This window comes from Bos indicus, chromosome 29 (assembly GCF_029378745.1).
Source record: "Bos indicus isolate NIAB-ARS_2022 breed Sahiwal x Tharparkar chromosome 29, NIAB-ARS_B.indTharparkar_mat_pri_1.0, whole genome shotgun sequence".
In the NCBI taxonomy this organism is placed as follows: Eukaryota; Metazoa; Chordata; class Mammalia; order Artiodactyla; family Bovidae; genus Bos; species Bos indicus.
The window spans coordinates 47,424,653-47,438,930 of NC_091788.1; the positions used below are offsets into that span (position 1 = coordinate 47,424,653).

At 60.2% G+C, this 14,278-nt stretch overlaps 1 protein-coding gene across 3 annotated transcripts in view; it reads right to left on the bottom strand.

Moving 5' to 3' along the window:
• Nucleotides 1-13,723, bottom strand: part of LTO1 (LTO1 maturation factor of ABCE1) — a 67,499-nt gene extending 53,776 nt beyond the window's left edge. For 2 of the 3 annotated variants that reach the window (XM_070782896.1, XM_070782897.1), the window contains exons 1-3: nucleotides 13,538-13,723; nucleotides 12,133-12,238; nucleotides 11,006-11,076 (exon numbers count right to left, since the gene is read on the bottom strand). In XM_070782896.1, coding sequence (XP_070638997.1) covers nucleotides 11,006-11,076; nucleotides 12,133-12,238; nucleotides 13,538-13,587 — 227 coding nt within the window. In that variant the 5' untranslated portion in view covers nucleotides 13,588-13,723. Of the gene's footprint in view, nucleotides 1-6,518; nucleotides 7,876-8,131; nucleotides 8,250-11,005; nucleotides 11,077-12,132; nucleotides 12,239-13,537 lie in introns of those variants that run through there. The other variant, XM_019954951.2, reaches the window with a different exon arrangement.
• Nucleotides 13,724-14,278: the final 555 nt, after the last annotated feature.

Genomic DNA, 14,278 nt, shown 5'->3' on the forward strand with positions numbered 1-14,278 from the left:
TCACCTGGGGCCTCCCTGCCTCCCAGCCGGTCTCTCTGCCTCTGGCAGCCCCTCCACCCTCTGCCAGACCTCCCTGGGGCTTCTAGCTCCTTCCAGCTCCGTCCGAGGTCCTGGGGCCTGGGCCCGTCTCTGGGGCCTCGCCCCCATCTCCCCCAGCGTCACCCCCCTCTATACCCGAAGTTCCCGCCCTCAGGACTGCAGGACACGCCGGAGGACTAGACCCCTTGAGTTTTGTGTCTGGAGTCCCCTCCCCCCGCCCTCCCCCAGGTGACCTAAGACCCTCTGCCTGCATTCTCCACCCCACCCAGACGGGCGGCTCTGGGTGGTCCGGGAACCATCGCACACGGTGCTTCCCTGCTCCGGACTGTGAGCCCTGGAGGACAGCCGTCTGGCTGGTGGGGTGCACCCCTGGCCTGCACACAGTGGGGCCGCGTGGAGCTGCAGAGGCCCTTCGGGACCCGGGTGTGGTGGGCAGGCCCCTCATGTTGTGAGGAATCCGGGGCTGGGGGCTCCCCTGGAGCTGGCCAGCTCCTGATCCTGCTGAGGAGGCCCAGTAAGCTCCAGGACACAGCCTGTGTGCTAAGGTCAGGGCGGGGGGTGGTCCCTGGGCAGGCATGTTTGCAGAGGAGGTCACAGTCAGGCCCTGGGTGACCACGGCCGCGGGCCAGGCTCCCACCTCCCGCCTACCCCGACCCTGTCCCCCTGGAAGCAGGCAGCCGTATCTCTGGGACCTGCAGGTGGCAGGGGTCGGCTGTCCCACCATGAACCCAGCCCCAGCTCCGGGGGGCGGGGGGCGGGGGGGCCTGTGTGGGGGGTGTGTCCCGCATGCTGGGCCGCCTCCCAGTGCACAGGGCTTTGTCATCCCAGGAATGCCTTTGATCAGGAGTTGGTGCAGGGGGGACGCAAGCCGGCCCCTGGCCTCTAATCCGTTCCCACAGTCCCCCTGCCCGCCGGCCCCTGCCCTGAGCCACACCGGGGCCCAGGAGACAATAGCCTCGGCCGGTGGGCGGGCAGCTCAGCGACGGGGCTGGAGGCCCACATCCGGGGGCATTGTCACTGCCAGCCCAGGGTGCACGGGGGGACGCGGGAGCCCTCACCGAAGGGCTGCCACCAGCCGGGGCAGCTCAGCTCGTCCTTATGAGCTGCAGCTAATGGCAGCCGAGATGGCCTCTCCAGGGCAGTCCTCCAGAGCAAGACCCGTTTAGCTGGAAGGTGAGCCCACAGCCTGGAGCTCGCAAGGCAGTGGTCCTCCCGGTCCCATTGAGGGAGGCCAGTAGCTCAAGTTCACCAGTCACGCCCTGGGGACCAGATATCGTGCTATGGGCCAAACACATCACTTCTCCCTAAATCTTGAATCAGCCTCCAGGGGTTCTGACAGGCAGGGGGCATGCCGGGGATGGGTCCCGCGGAGCCCACGTTCACTCTGGGAGGGACAGTTACCCCATCTTCCAGGTCAAGGGTTGGCAGGCTTTCCACAAAGGGCCAGGCCAGGCAGTGGGCACTTGGGACTTCACAGGCTCTGTTCTCCATGCAGCTCCTTGAACCTGCTGCATGGAGCCCCGGGCACAGCCAGCCTCCGTCTGGGTGAGGGCGGGACTGAGCCGACCTCTGCGGCAGGTGTGGAAACAGGCCCAGGGAGGTGAAGTCACTGAGCCAGGACCACACGGCGGGGAAGTGACGGAGCCAGGCCAGTGGCCGGGTTTGTGTCTCTGGGGCCTGCGCTGCACCCCCCGCCCCATCAGTCAGCCTGGCTGCCTGCTGAGAAGGGCACAAGGGCTTCAAAAACGCACTTGAAGAAAATGCACGCAGTCTTCATTTGAGTGTCTTCACCCTGTGCCAGTGCTAGAGGAAGTCAACCCTGAATATTCACGGGAAGGACTGGTGCTGAGTGAGGCTGAAGCTCCAATACTTTGGCCACCTGATGAGAAGAGCCGACTCATTGGAAAAGACCCTGATGCTGGGGAAGACTGAAGGCAGGAGGAGAAGGGGACGACAGAGGATGAGATGGTTGGATGGCATCACCGACTCAATGGGCATGAGTTTGGGCAAACTCTGGGAGGTGGTGAAGAATAGGGAAGCCTGGCATGCTGCATCCATGGGGTCACAAAGAGTCGGACGTGACTGAGCGACTGAACAACAACCACCCTACGCTTAGCGCTTCCACTCGGGGCCCTGATGTGCCCGGAGGCCCAGGGGTTGGGGTCAGGTCCACCCAAGGCGTCTAGTCAGCGGTCCCTGTGGTCAGCGCAGCATCCTGGTCAGCCGGTCAGGAGAATGGAGGCCAGGCGCGCTAGCAGCGGCATCTGATGTGGTCAGTGGTTGTCTGAAAGACACACCTCTCCCCCATGAGCACATTCAGAGGAAAAGATCCAGGAGGTGGATCTCAGCTCTGCAACTTTCAGGCTGCGTGGCTTCTCCTTCTGGGCCTGGACTTTCTTACCCAGAAGATGGGGATCGTCGTGGGACTTCCCTGGGGGTCCAGTGGTTAAGAATCTTCCTTCCAATGCAGGACGCACGGGTTCGATCCCTGATCAGGGAACTAAAATCCCACATGCCTTGGAGCAACTAAACCCACGTGCTGCAACTGCTGAGCCCTCGACGCACAGCTATTAATAGAAGCCCATACAAGGCGATGAAGGTCCAGCGAAGCCAAAGTTAAAAAAAGAAAACTGGCAACAGCCCTGTCTATGAGAATGGAGGCTCCAGGAGCGCGTGCTAACGTCTGTGACACGCCCAGCGGGAGGTGAGATGGGCTCTGTCCAGTGCCCGCCTCCGGGGGTGATGCGAGGACAGATGACTCGAGGTCCATGAGGCCCTGAGCACACACCAGCTGCACGGGCATCACTGAGTAAGGGCCCCCGTCCCGCCAGGGCCATCGCCGTCACCCCGTGCAGTGTCCAGCTGAGCAAGGAGGCCCCACTGGTCCCCGAGGGCGGTTCCCTCCCCTGGCAGTTCCTGGTCTTCATGCCTCTCTCCTGGTGTTGCCAGCCCCCAGATTTTGCTCGGTGGGAAGCACCATTCTCAGCTCCGTGGCTTTGGGGGGACTGGCCCCCTCCCCGGCTCCAGGACAGGTGCTGAGGCGCTCAGAGCCAGCAGCACATCTGCCCCCTGGGAAGAGTGGCAGGTTCAAGGGTAGATGTGAAATTTAACAGCCAGCGAGACTTGGGGAGAGATTTTTCTGGAGCTTCTGGCCAAGAGAGTCCTCCACCCTGATCCTTAGGACTCCGGGGGTTGGCACAGCCCTTCCGCCGCCTCGCGAGGGGTACCTGGGGAGCTTCGGCCACTGAATGGAGCCTGAGAGCAAGCTTGGTCGGGCAGGAGAGCAGGAGAGGGGACCAGGCCTCCAGGAAAGCTGCTGGATCGAGCCAGCCCCCTTGTTCCAGGAGCCCAGGACTGCTCCTTACTGTTGGAGTTCGTCTGATGTGGCCTTCCCGGCATTTTCAGAGCTTAACGGCCCCACGGTCTGCATGTTTTCGACCTATTTCCAAAGAAGGTCCATTCCCAGGTGCCAGAGGCTGGAATGTTCTCGTGTCTTTTACGGGACACGGCTCAATCCAACAGGTGTGTTTGAGCTCTCAGAGCTAGAGAGCACATTCGTGGAGCACCCCGTGATCTCAGGGGTGCACGTCCACCGGGAAAAATGGAAGTTCAGTAAATCCTGGCTGAAAGGGTGGCGACACCTGCCACGAAGTCTTCAGTTTCGTGGCTGTTTACCTGAGCGAGGGGTTCCCCGCTCCGTCCCACTCTTTAGTCAGCAGAGACAGGACCACATTCAGGTTTCACTACGACCCCGGCGACCCACAGCCCAGCCGATGTGATCACGGGGCACCCAGGAGCTGGGGCTGAAGCGCTGGCTCCACGGGGCCCCCCAGGGACAGACCAGCCAGGGCCTGGATGTCAGGTGAGGAGTGTAGTCACCATCAGGGCTGTGGGCAAGAAGCGACTGTCCTTGGAACCGTGACGTCCGTACTGAGCCCCATAGTACTGATGGCGCGGACAGGACCCTGCTGCCCTCGGGTCCTGGCCCGGCATCTGCATGACGCTCATGTCCTGGGGGAACTGAACAGAGCACTCACTTTTCTCTGCCTGATCAGACTCACTTGGGGACTCGTCTCCTGGGCTGCAGACCAGTTCCTCACTTCACTCCCTAAGGACTGGAATATCTGTGGAGTTGGGACCACCTTGCCTGTTAACTTGCAGCTTTTGATCTCTCCAGACTACACAGTGTTCTCAGGCAGGGTAGAACAGACATTCTCCGGCATGCTGAACACAAACGAAAGTGCCCAGTGAGTCGTGCCAAGGTCACCTCCTCCAGGAAGCCTTCCTGCCCTCCTTCCCACTCCCTTATTCCCCAGGCAGAGCTGAACACACCCCCCCACGCACATTTCCAGACTCCCCACCCATACTTCAGTGAGCCCTGCTCACAGGGTTGGGGGCAGGTGCTGGTCCGTTCTGCTCCCGCCTCTACTACCACAGCCAGCACGGGTCCCGACCCATAAATCCGTCCGCCTCCACTCCAATCAGCTAGATGCAAGACTGGTCACACAGACAGGCTGTGAGTTATCAGAAAAATGAGGCTCTGTCCTGGCTAAGGATAATTCATGCAAACCGCTCGACCCCCGCTGTGCTTAGTGAGGCCTGAGGTCGGCCACTTACTGCAGCCGTCGGGTTCATCACTCAGCTCAACTGGGTGCCCCATGCCTCCATCTGCAGCGGGGGTGGGGGGTCGGACGGCGGGGGGGGAACAACGGCCCCACCTCGCAGGCTTTGTGGACGCTTCAGGGACCTGAAGAAGGTCAAGGCGGCCCTGGACAGCCACTTGGCAAGTTAAGACTTCTTATCCGTCCCCCAGATCACTCCATTCTCTCCTCACCGCTGGTGGAGAAATACAACAGGCTGAAGGTGAAATAACTCAGTGTGGCGGGTGCCATCCAGCCCCAGGTGGGTGTAAAGCCCTTCAACCATCACGGTGCCTGAGAGCGTAGTCCCGAAGGGTAAGTTTGGCTGGAAGGTGGATTAGTCCGCTTATTCCCAATTATAATGTTCAAGAAAAACAAAATGGAGTTACTTCAACTTTTAAGTGGAATGGCGTTCTTCTCTCCCAAGTCAAGTCTGTCCAGGCAGCCAGACGGGGTGGCTCTTATGGGCTGAATGATGTCCCTACCAAAATTCATAGTGAAGAATGGATCCCCAGGACCTCAGAATGTAAAGCCGTCATCAAGGCAGACCCCGATCCAACAGGACTGCGGTCCTTAAGAACACAGGATGCCCATGTGAGCACATGGGGAGGAGATGGCCATCTATCACGCCCAGGAGAGAGGCCTCAGGACGGACCAGCCCTGCCCACACCTGGGTCTCGGATTCCAGCCTCGACTGGGAGACAGCAAACACCTGCTGTTTAAGGCCCTCGGTGTGGGGAATCTGCTGTGGCAGTCCGGGCTGACTGATAACGTGGCAAGAATATGCTGGGGGGTTTCCGATGGGGGAAGAGTGAGCAGGCCTTGGGAAACCTGAGCCCCCCAGAGAGGGGGTGAATCCTTGGTGAAATCCAAGGGTTAGGTAGACAGGAAGAGATGGGACAGGATGTGGGAGGTGAGCAAGGCATGGAAACCCCCGCAAGAAAGACAGGAGCAGGGCGCCATTTCCTTCTCCAGGGGAGCCTTCCCGACCCAGGGATCAAACCCATGTCTCTTGCGTCTCCTGTATTGCCAGGCAGGTTCTTTATACCATTAGCGCCACCTGGGAAGCCCAGAACCAGGGCATGCACCAGGCTCCTGTAACTCGAAGTCGGCCAGTGGGCGCCTCAGGGGCTGGTTGGCACAGCTGCTAGGGGACGACATCAGGGGGTCCCCCTGGCTTGGCCCTGCCAGGCGCAGGGGTGGCTCCATCAGTAGCTGCCTGTCAAAATTCCGGTATCACAGCCCCAAGGGACAACTTCCAAAAGAGATCCCGTCTCCTCCTTCCCCCGAAGCCCTGCAGCATCCTCCACCATTCCATCAGCCAGAAGAGCAAGCTCTCCAGACCCCGTGGCTGGAGGCAGCATCGTGGGGTCAGGGTGTGAGCAACGGAGCGGGGACTCTGTACTACAATCCAGGACATCTCTCCGGTAAGCAAGGTTTCCCGGCCATGGGGTCTCATCCTCCAAGAAGGAGCTGGGTGGGCACAGGGCAAGCCCAGGGTCCAGAGGCCCTGAAGACCAGCAACAAGGCAGCTGAGCCCCACGGGATGGGGGAGAGGAAGGGGCTGCTGGGGGGCTGGCTGACACCGGGCACAGGAGAGGCCGAGACGGGGCAAGAGAGAAGGGGGGAAGGGGGGCAGGGGGACGCGCGAGGAGCTGGGAACAGGGGCAGGGGGCAGCAGGACCGCCCTCCCACAGAAGCCGCCTCCACGTGTGTTAGTTGAAGCCGGACACAAACGCAAGAGGGGGCTGCCGGTGCGACCCTGGTTTCTGAACCCCAAATACCATGGAGGAAGGAACGAATTCACCAGAAGTCGCATCAAAAAGGTCCCAGACAGCCTTTGGCTTTAAAATATGCTGTTTATTTTTTTTCTCCAATTATAAAAATAATACATTATCCAAACAGCTAGCTTAGGAAACACAAAATTCCGCCCAGGAAAACGATGACGAGAGCCCTCCACCCCGCTGGACGGAGATGAGCTGGTGGTCTCTGTGACGACGGCGCAGCCGAGGCCCGGCCCGCCCAGAGCTGAGAAGGGGCTTCAGGCCAGAAACACACAGCGAGACGCACGGGACGGAGCCACAGCGCGTCCATCAGCCTCAAGACACCAACCCGCCCTCCTCGGCACCCAGGACCCCAACATCCAGGCCCCGCAGGGACCCTCAGCAGCTGCCAGGGGAGCAGAGCACACCCAGATGCTCTGGGAGGATTTTAAAAGCTGGACTAGACTCACAGTGACCCCAAGGTGCCTGCATGCAGAGCGACGGCCTTCAGATCTCCCCTGGGACCATTTTTAACGACGAGTACTACCCCGCACCCGGGGACGCGGAAGAGCACGTTCCGGCTCCTCGGGCACAGGGCCGGCCTCTCCTCCTCTCAGCCAGATGCCCACGTCCACGGCACAGGAGGCGACGAGCACAGCGCTGTTCATGGGCGGGGACCCCGGGCCTGTGGGTGCGAGCGTGCGTCCCAGGGCACCAGGAGACAGGGCGAGCGCCAGGGCCGGAGTCCCAGCTCTGCCGCCTGCAGCCCTTGGACCGGGCGGTCTCTCAGGCCTCGGGTTCCTCTATAAACCACGAGTAACGCCTGCCTCGTGGGCTCCCGAAGGGAATAAATAAGACACCAGGGGCAGGTCACAAAGCGCTGGTGCATCTCTAGGGCCAGTATACGCCACAGTACCCGTCACTCCTGCCGTGCCAACCCTGTCCCCTCATCTCTGAAAAAACAGCCCTCTGAGCACTGAGCAAAGCCCGAGGAGTAACGGGTGTTGCTTCCATCCGGAGCCAGGTCTGGATCCAGCCAGGCCTGCCAGGGGGCAGGCACCCACGTGCCCACGGCCGGACCCCGGAGCAGAGACGGGCAGCCCTCGAGGGCTCTGCCAGGGCTGCACCCAGAGTGTGGGGCAGACAGGACCCGACCCAGGACAGGCTTGTGCAGAGCGGCCCCCGGCGGGGGAGGACGCAGGCCACACGGGGGGACCTCGGGGAAGGGGGCCCTTTCACCGGCCAAACTGGACCCGACCCTGCAAAACGATGGATCCTCCCCACTGTCTTGCTTTTAATCACGTTTTTCAACACTTAACACGTGAACCTCTGCTCCTTGATGTCCCGTCTTTGTTCATCTGTCCTCAGAATGAAAGTCCAGAACCTTCTGTGCTGATTTTAAAGTCGGGCTGAACGTTCAGTAATGAACAAAGCTGGAAACACAAGAGGAAAAAGGTGGCTTTTTAAATGAGCGCAGACCTCTCTCTAGGCCACCACCCTCCATGAGGTCCTCGCATCTGCTCCCCAGAGGGCCCCGGTTTCCTCACATCGAGGTACACAAGGACTTGCTTTATGGACCCAAGACACGGCTCTGGTGGCCCTAAAACCGTTAGCAAAGGGAGCCCCCAAGGCACCCAGCTACGCCTAAGACAGGCATCCTGATCAAAGAGAAATATGCGGGACACAAACCTGCTTAAACTTCCCTCTAATTCTGTCTAAGTCTTCATGAAGTTTATCGTAAGTAGGGTCATCATAAGGGAACTTCTGAATCATCCCAATCAATGCCTCTAAGACCTTCATCTTTTTGCTGTAAAACACAGAAAGAAAGACCTTCAGTCCCCGGCACTGCAGGCTTGGCCCATGCAGCAAGGTGCCGGGCGCGCTCCTTAAAGCAGTGGTGCTGAGCACGCCGGGGTTCAGGAGCTGGCGGCTAACGTAATCATCACTGAACAACCTTCCCCCGCCTGGCGATGGGCACCCACCCACCCCTGCGCCCGACATCAAGCGAGAACCGACCTCGCCACGCCGGCTGCGGCCTGGACCAGCGGCCGAGGAGACTCGACAAGCACCCAGACCACCGGTCCCAGGCCTGAGCCGGGAGCAGACACAACCAGAAGGAAAGAGCGCTGGGCATGGCCACGCCTGCTCCCATCTGGGGGGTTTCTCGGATCCAGAACCTTCACACTCAGGGCCTCAGGGAGTTTAACAGCAGGTAAACACCAAGCCTGCTCCGTCCACAGTGTCTGCTGCCTGAGTTCAGCCACTTCCCCAGGAAGACAAGGGGCTCAGGCTGGAGCAGGACTGCCCCCAGGCACTCAGGGACTTCACGGTTCTGGGACTCGGCATCCTCATCTGTAAAATGGGGCCCTGATGGCCACCTCCCAGGCTCAGGAGGATCAGTAATCCAGAGAAAGCCCAGGACATGCCACAGAACAGCGCTGAGTAACCGTCAGTCTCCACCAGACCCTGGAGGCCAGGGCTCCCATTGGGGAGGGCAGGCGCCCTTCTGGGTCATGGACAAGTGACCCTGCCCATCTCCGATCACCGGGCGTCAGGAGCATACTAGGTATCTGTTCCCAGGGAATTTCGAAGGACTTGTCCTTAGGATGAAGCTACAGCCATTCAAAGCGACCAGGACCCGCTCACGTTTGCTGTTCTTAAACCAGTTTACAAGAATTACAACAGCTGCCTCTCGGGGAAAACACAAAACTGCGAAGCGTCACAGAGAGTGAAGGAAAGCAACCAGGCGCTGGGTTTCCAGCAGATGGAAGGCAGATGCCACATGGGGAACGGCTGTGCGTGCCGGACGCGGGGACCACCGCCCACTCTCAAGGCCGCAAGCAGCCCCGCCCGACGGCCGGTCACCCCAGCTGCTCCAGACGCACTCAGCCCGGCGCACGGTCAAGGCCGGTGCACACCAGGGGGTGTGGCCCGCTCACGGCTCCAGTAAGGAAAACGGGGCTCCACCATCCTGCGGGAGGGCAGGGCAGCTCGGGGAGGGTCAGAAAGCCATGGTCACCCGCTGGACACCCCATCCTGCAGGCTGAGACGGGTTCCCACACGCCTTCTCCGGGTGAGAAGCCCCCGGCGTCACTGAGTGAGGCCGCTTCTCCTCTAACATCCTCACTTGGAACATAAGGCAGCGGGAGGTCCTCTGTGTGCCTTCTACCATTTTTCTTTTAAACTGTAGAGACTTAGAAAATCCAAAAATCACTCCTCTAAGATGAAAGGGTTTAGGCTGCAGTTCAGAGACCACCAGGCTCTGCTGCTGGGGTGGGGGCAGCGGGGCTCCCACCAGCCCTGACACAACCCACGTGACCCTCCCCCTGATGGAGCCTGGGGGCACGGCTTTAGGACGGCGGGGGTGGGGGGTGGGGCGAACCCTGCCCTGGGGCGTGAGTTGGCAGCCCCCAGGTACAGGAACCTTCACACCCTCCGTGCGCTGCAGACACCAGCAGAGGGACAAGGGGAGGCTGCTGGAGAATGACCGGGCGCGCCACCCCCAGCTTCGCAGGCCGGGAGTGCAGAGGCACCTTCAGCCCTGACCGGCCTGACCGCCACCCAGTGCTGCCACGTGCTGCCACCCACCGTCCCAACCAGATCACCAGCTACGCCGCCGCCCCGCTGGGCCTTTAGAGGAAAACCTCCTCGAGGTGTCCCTGCATGGTGGATGAGTCTGTTCAGCTCCCACTTGATCAGTGATGGGACAGGTCAGAGAGCAGCGACCCCAGAATCACCCAGACCCTGTCTCAAGCATCCCTGCTCTGACACATGAATACGGCAGTGGCACAAACTCTAGAAATTCAAAACATTCCAAATAAGACGACAAGTCACGTGGACGGGGGAATGCCGCTTCTGCCTCTGTCACTCACACTCCTGGAGCCCCTCCCTGGCCAGGCAAGGCCACCAGGCATCCGAATGACGCAGAGCAGCCGCCGAAGCCCTGTGTCGGCTCCCCTGAGCGGCAGCACAGCCTTTCACAGACGGCTGAAGGGTGAAGACCGCGGGTGGGGACAGGGTCCCGGGGCTTCGGGAAGTGGCACCCGTAAGAGCAGGTTCAGAAGGCTGCAAACGCTACAGAGGACGGCTGACGGCGCCTTAGCGCTTCCCGACCCGGCAAAACACACGGACCCGGCACCTCGTTAGACCTTCCGGCTACGTCACAAGTCCCAGTGCCGGTGGAGCCACCACTTCTGAGCCTGGGTCACACCCAGACTACCGTGCTCTGTTTATCAGAAGCTCAGGGGAAACGAGAAGATAAAATTGTTTTCAGCCTGCCTTGACTGGCAGGGAGTGCTTGAAGGCCTCCAGGGAAAAGGCAGGGGGGATCAGAGGACTCTTGAGAAAACAGTAGGTGTTCATCCAACACCCACAACAGGCCCGGCACCTTCTAGGTACTATTTCCTGTAAACCCTGTAACAATTTCATGAGGTTACTTCAACCCGATTATTTTCTCCGTTTTACAGATGAGAAGACTGAGACTCTAACCACCCGCGATCAGGGTGCACCACAAAACCGCAACTCCGGTCCAGACACCAAAGAAGAAAGGAGGTTCGGCCTTACCTGTCTCTCTCAGTGGCGCAACTGTGCAGGAGACCTCTCCAAGCAAACGCGAAGCCTTGGTAGCACCCGATCTGTGAATTGATGAGACATTTACGAGTACAATGAATAACCGAGCGCTGTATTTGATCTAATTACCAAGCTCTCAAAACTAAAGTGGGGGAGGGCGGGAGGGGGTGCTCCTTCTCGTGCTGTCCTGGAGCAGGAAATGGAAGTCGGAGGTCGAGTTATCAGCAGGACAGCCGGCCTCCAAGGCAGCCCACTGGGCCCCACCTCCCCACTGCACTGGTACTCACGCCTGCGTGGTCTCCCGACTGTGTCGGGTGGCCGTGATGAGCAGGACACAAAAGAGGTGGCACGTGGCCTCCCGATTAATGGGCAATGTCACCTCTGCCCTGCCCACCTGGGCCACCCACACAGGGTCAGGAGGACACTCAGGCGGCCCTAAGGAGAAGTCCACGTGCTGAAGACCCCGAGGGGGCGAGCCGTCTGACAAGTACCTCCTCTGGCCCCAGGCAAGCCTTCGAGTGGCTGACTCAACTCCAGCACCAAGGGGCCCTGAGCCAGAACCACCCGGCTCAGCTGCTCCTGGACCACGGACCACCAGGACCTCTGTGACATAAGTAACACTGGTTGTCTTAAGGCCATGGGCGTGGAATGATTTCACTTTGAAGCCACAGACGCCTAATACAGTTCCAGTGGCCTCAGACTTCACTGTTCATGGCTGGTCACCTGTAAGTGAGGGCCCATCCAGGACAAAAGGCAGGAGAAAAGGAAAATCGGGCATTTTATGGAATTCCTAGGTAAATATCAACAGCATGCTTTCACAGGACACAGGGGTGCTCACTCTGCAGGAGGACTCGGCACCATGACACTCGACATCCACCGAGGTGACGAGGGACCTGTTTTTTCCTCCAGCCCACCCGACTACGTCATCGCCACACAGCCACACGCTCTGCAGGCTCTGTCCTAGGAATATGCCTCCATCAGCGTTCTATCTAGCCTACTGCCGCTTTAAGAGACCTGAAATTGTGGCTTCACCATACTGACCGTCAAGGTAAACTGTCAACAGTAAAAGAACAGGACTCCTTTCTAAGTGACGGTGGGGCAGGGGGGAGGTCCCCACTCACTTCAGATCCAATTTTAGCTCCATGGAGGGTGCCGTGCTGTCTCCCTTCGATCATACCCAAACTGCTTCCTTCTTCATAGCCTTCTCGGTACCCTTCCCCGTGAAACCTGCGACGGAGAAGCAGCAAGTCTGAGTAAATAAACAGGAGAAAGAGGATTCTCCCTGGAAAAACTCGTCTCCTCCACGTGACCCAGACCTAGTATCACAGAAAAACAACAGAACCTGGACCTAAAACAGGCCCATGTCAGCTCCACCCCTCCCCGAGCCTGTGCTGTGGCAAGGCGCTGTACTCCTTGAAGCCAAATTCAGCTCTTTTACAATGAGGAAGCTAGGATAAATCAGGGATTCCCAAACCAGGGAGAACACTGGAAACACACAGGAAAATCCCAAAGATACAAATTCAGGAGCCTCGCCCCTCATCTCAGTAAAGCTCAGGAATCTGCTTTTTGAAATCTCCCCGGTGACTTAGTCAGCAGCCCCAGTTCTGTAAGTCTGTAAGTTGGACTGTTTGGGCAAGTGCTTCAAAACAAACAAACGAAACTCTGCCATCTGCACCAGGCTTTCCATCACACGTCAGGAGCCAGGCAGGGAGAAGGGCCATCAGGTCACCGCAGTGTACCGTGACTGCCGGGCCACAGGGGCCGGCAGTGGGACTGTACCAGCACAACCCAGGGCCACCAAAGTTAAAAGGGCTGGCTGGAGCCCCCGGGGAGGCCAAGTGTGCCATTCCCACTTAAACTGGCTCCCGCCCCCGCCCCGGGAGTGACCCTGCCTCCCATCCCAAAGACGGGATCTAGTTCACAAGTAGGGATAAAATAGATAACGGGGGTACAAGGCTTAGTTCAGCGTGCGGCTCATAGCAAGTTCCAAATGAACTGTCAGCGACTGATCGCTTCCTGCTCCCTCTTTCTCAGGGACGTCTATCGATGTCTCAAGCGGGCTGGGCACTGGAAGACAGCCATCAAAGCGGCCAAGAGCTCCCCCCCACCCCACCCTCCAACCCCGCCTTGTCACAGCCCCTAGGCGCTGCCCAGGGGCTCAGGAGGGAAAAGGATGATGCCTGACACCTTGATGAGCCTGTCCGTGAATGCGGCCGTCTGTCCTACTACTGAGGAACAAGAAAGAGGTGGGCAGCGCCCAGATGGCAGAGGTCCGCCCCACCCGAGGACGGGGCGTCCCTGGAGGGAGGCAGTCACCAGGCCGAGCAGATGCATGGGGGCAGCCCCGGAGGAGGGAGGCGGGTCTCGAGGAGCAGCTGGGCGCCTGGCGCTCGCCCGAGAAGTGGAAGTAACAGCATCCTGGGCCCTCCCGCGCCGGCCACCCCCGGGGCCCCAGGGCGCTCCCCCAGAGCCGCAGCCCAAAGCTGAGAGCCGGCACGCCAGGGCTGGGGGCCCCGACCCACCCACCTCTCATCTGCCATCACGACAGCGTCGAACATGTCCTGATCCCCGGCCATGGCGGCCGCCGACCAGCCCCCGTCCGTCGGGCTCCGCCGCCCCGCGATGGAGCCGCGGACACGCGAGGCCACAACTCGCGGAAACCCCGGCCACTCGCGACGCCAAGTTCACTTCCGGGGGCGACCGCGCGGGGCAGGCCGGGTAACGACGGCACGCCGGAAGGCTCAGCACGCGCCCGGGCGGGCCCAGGGCGCGTGCGCGGCGGCGGCGGCGGCGCTGGGCGGGGCTAGGCCGGGACGCGGCTCCACCCCGAGGCCCCTTGCCCCGCCCCCCGGCAGGGCCGCGAGCCGGTTGGTCGGTCCCCACCTGGAGCATCCACCTGGCCAAGCGGGGCTGACCCATGATCTCACTTTCCCAAAATCAGGCAGAGGCCACCGAACTGCCAACAGCGGCTCAGAAAGAACCACGGAAAGAAACTTGGAAAATTTATCAAAGAACCAAACGCCTCCCCCGGAGCTCTGGCCAACAGGCTCTGGGCCCGTGGGATTTGAGGAAAAGAAGTTCCAGGAAAGGCAATTCGCGGAGTGGAGACAGTACCCAGAGAAGAGTGGCCCAGTCCCCCGCCAATCCCGATCCACAGCCAAGGGCCACCCGCCAGGACCAAGTCAGACTTGAGACCCCCCGCCTAAAAGGCCACTGAATCCACGATAACAGTATTCCAGGGCATTTGGGCTTTTGTTCGAGAAACAA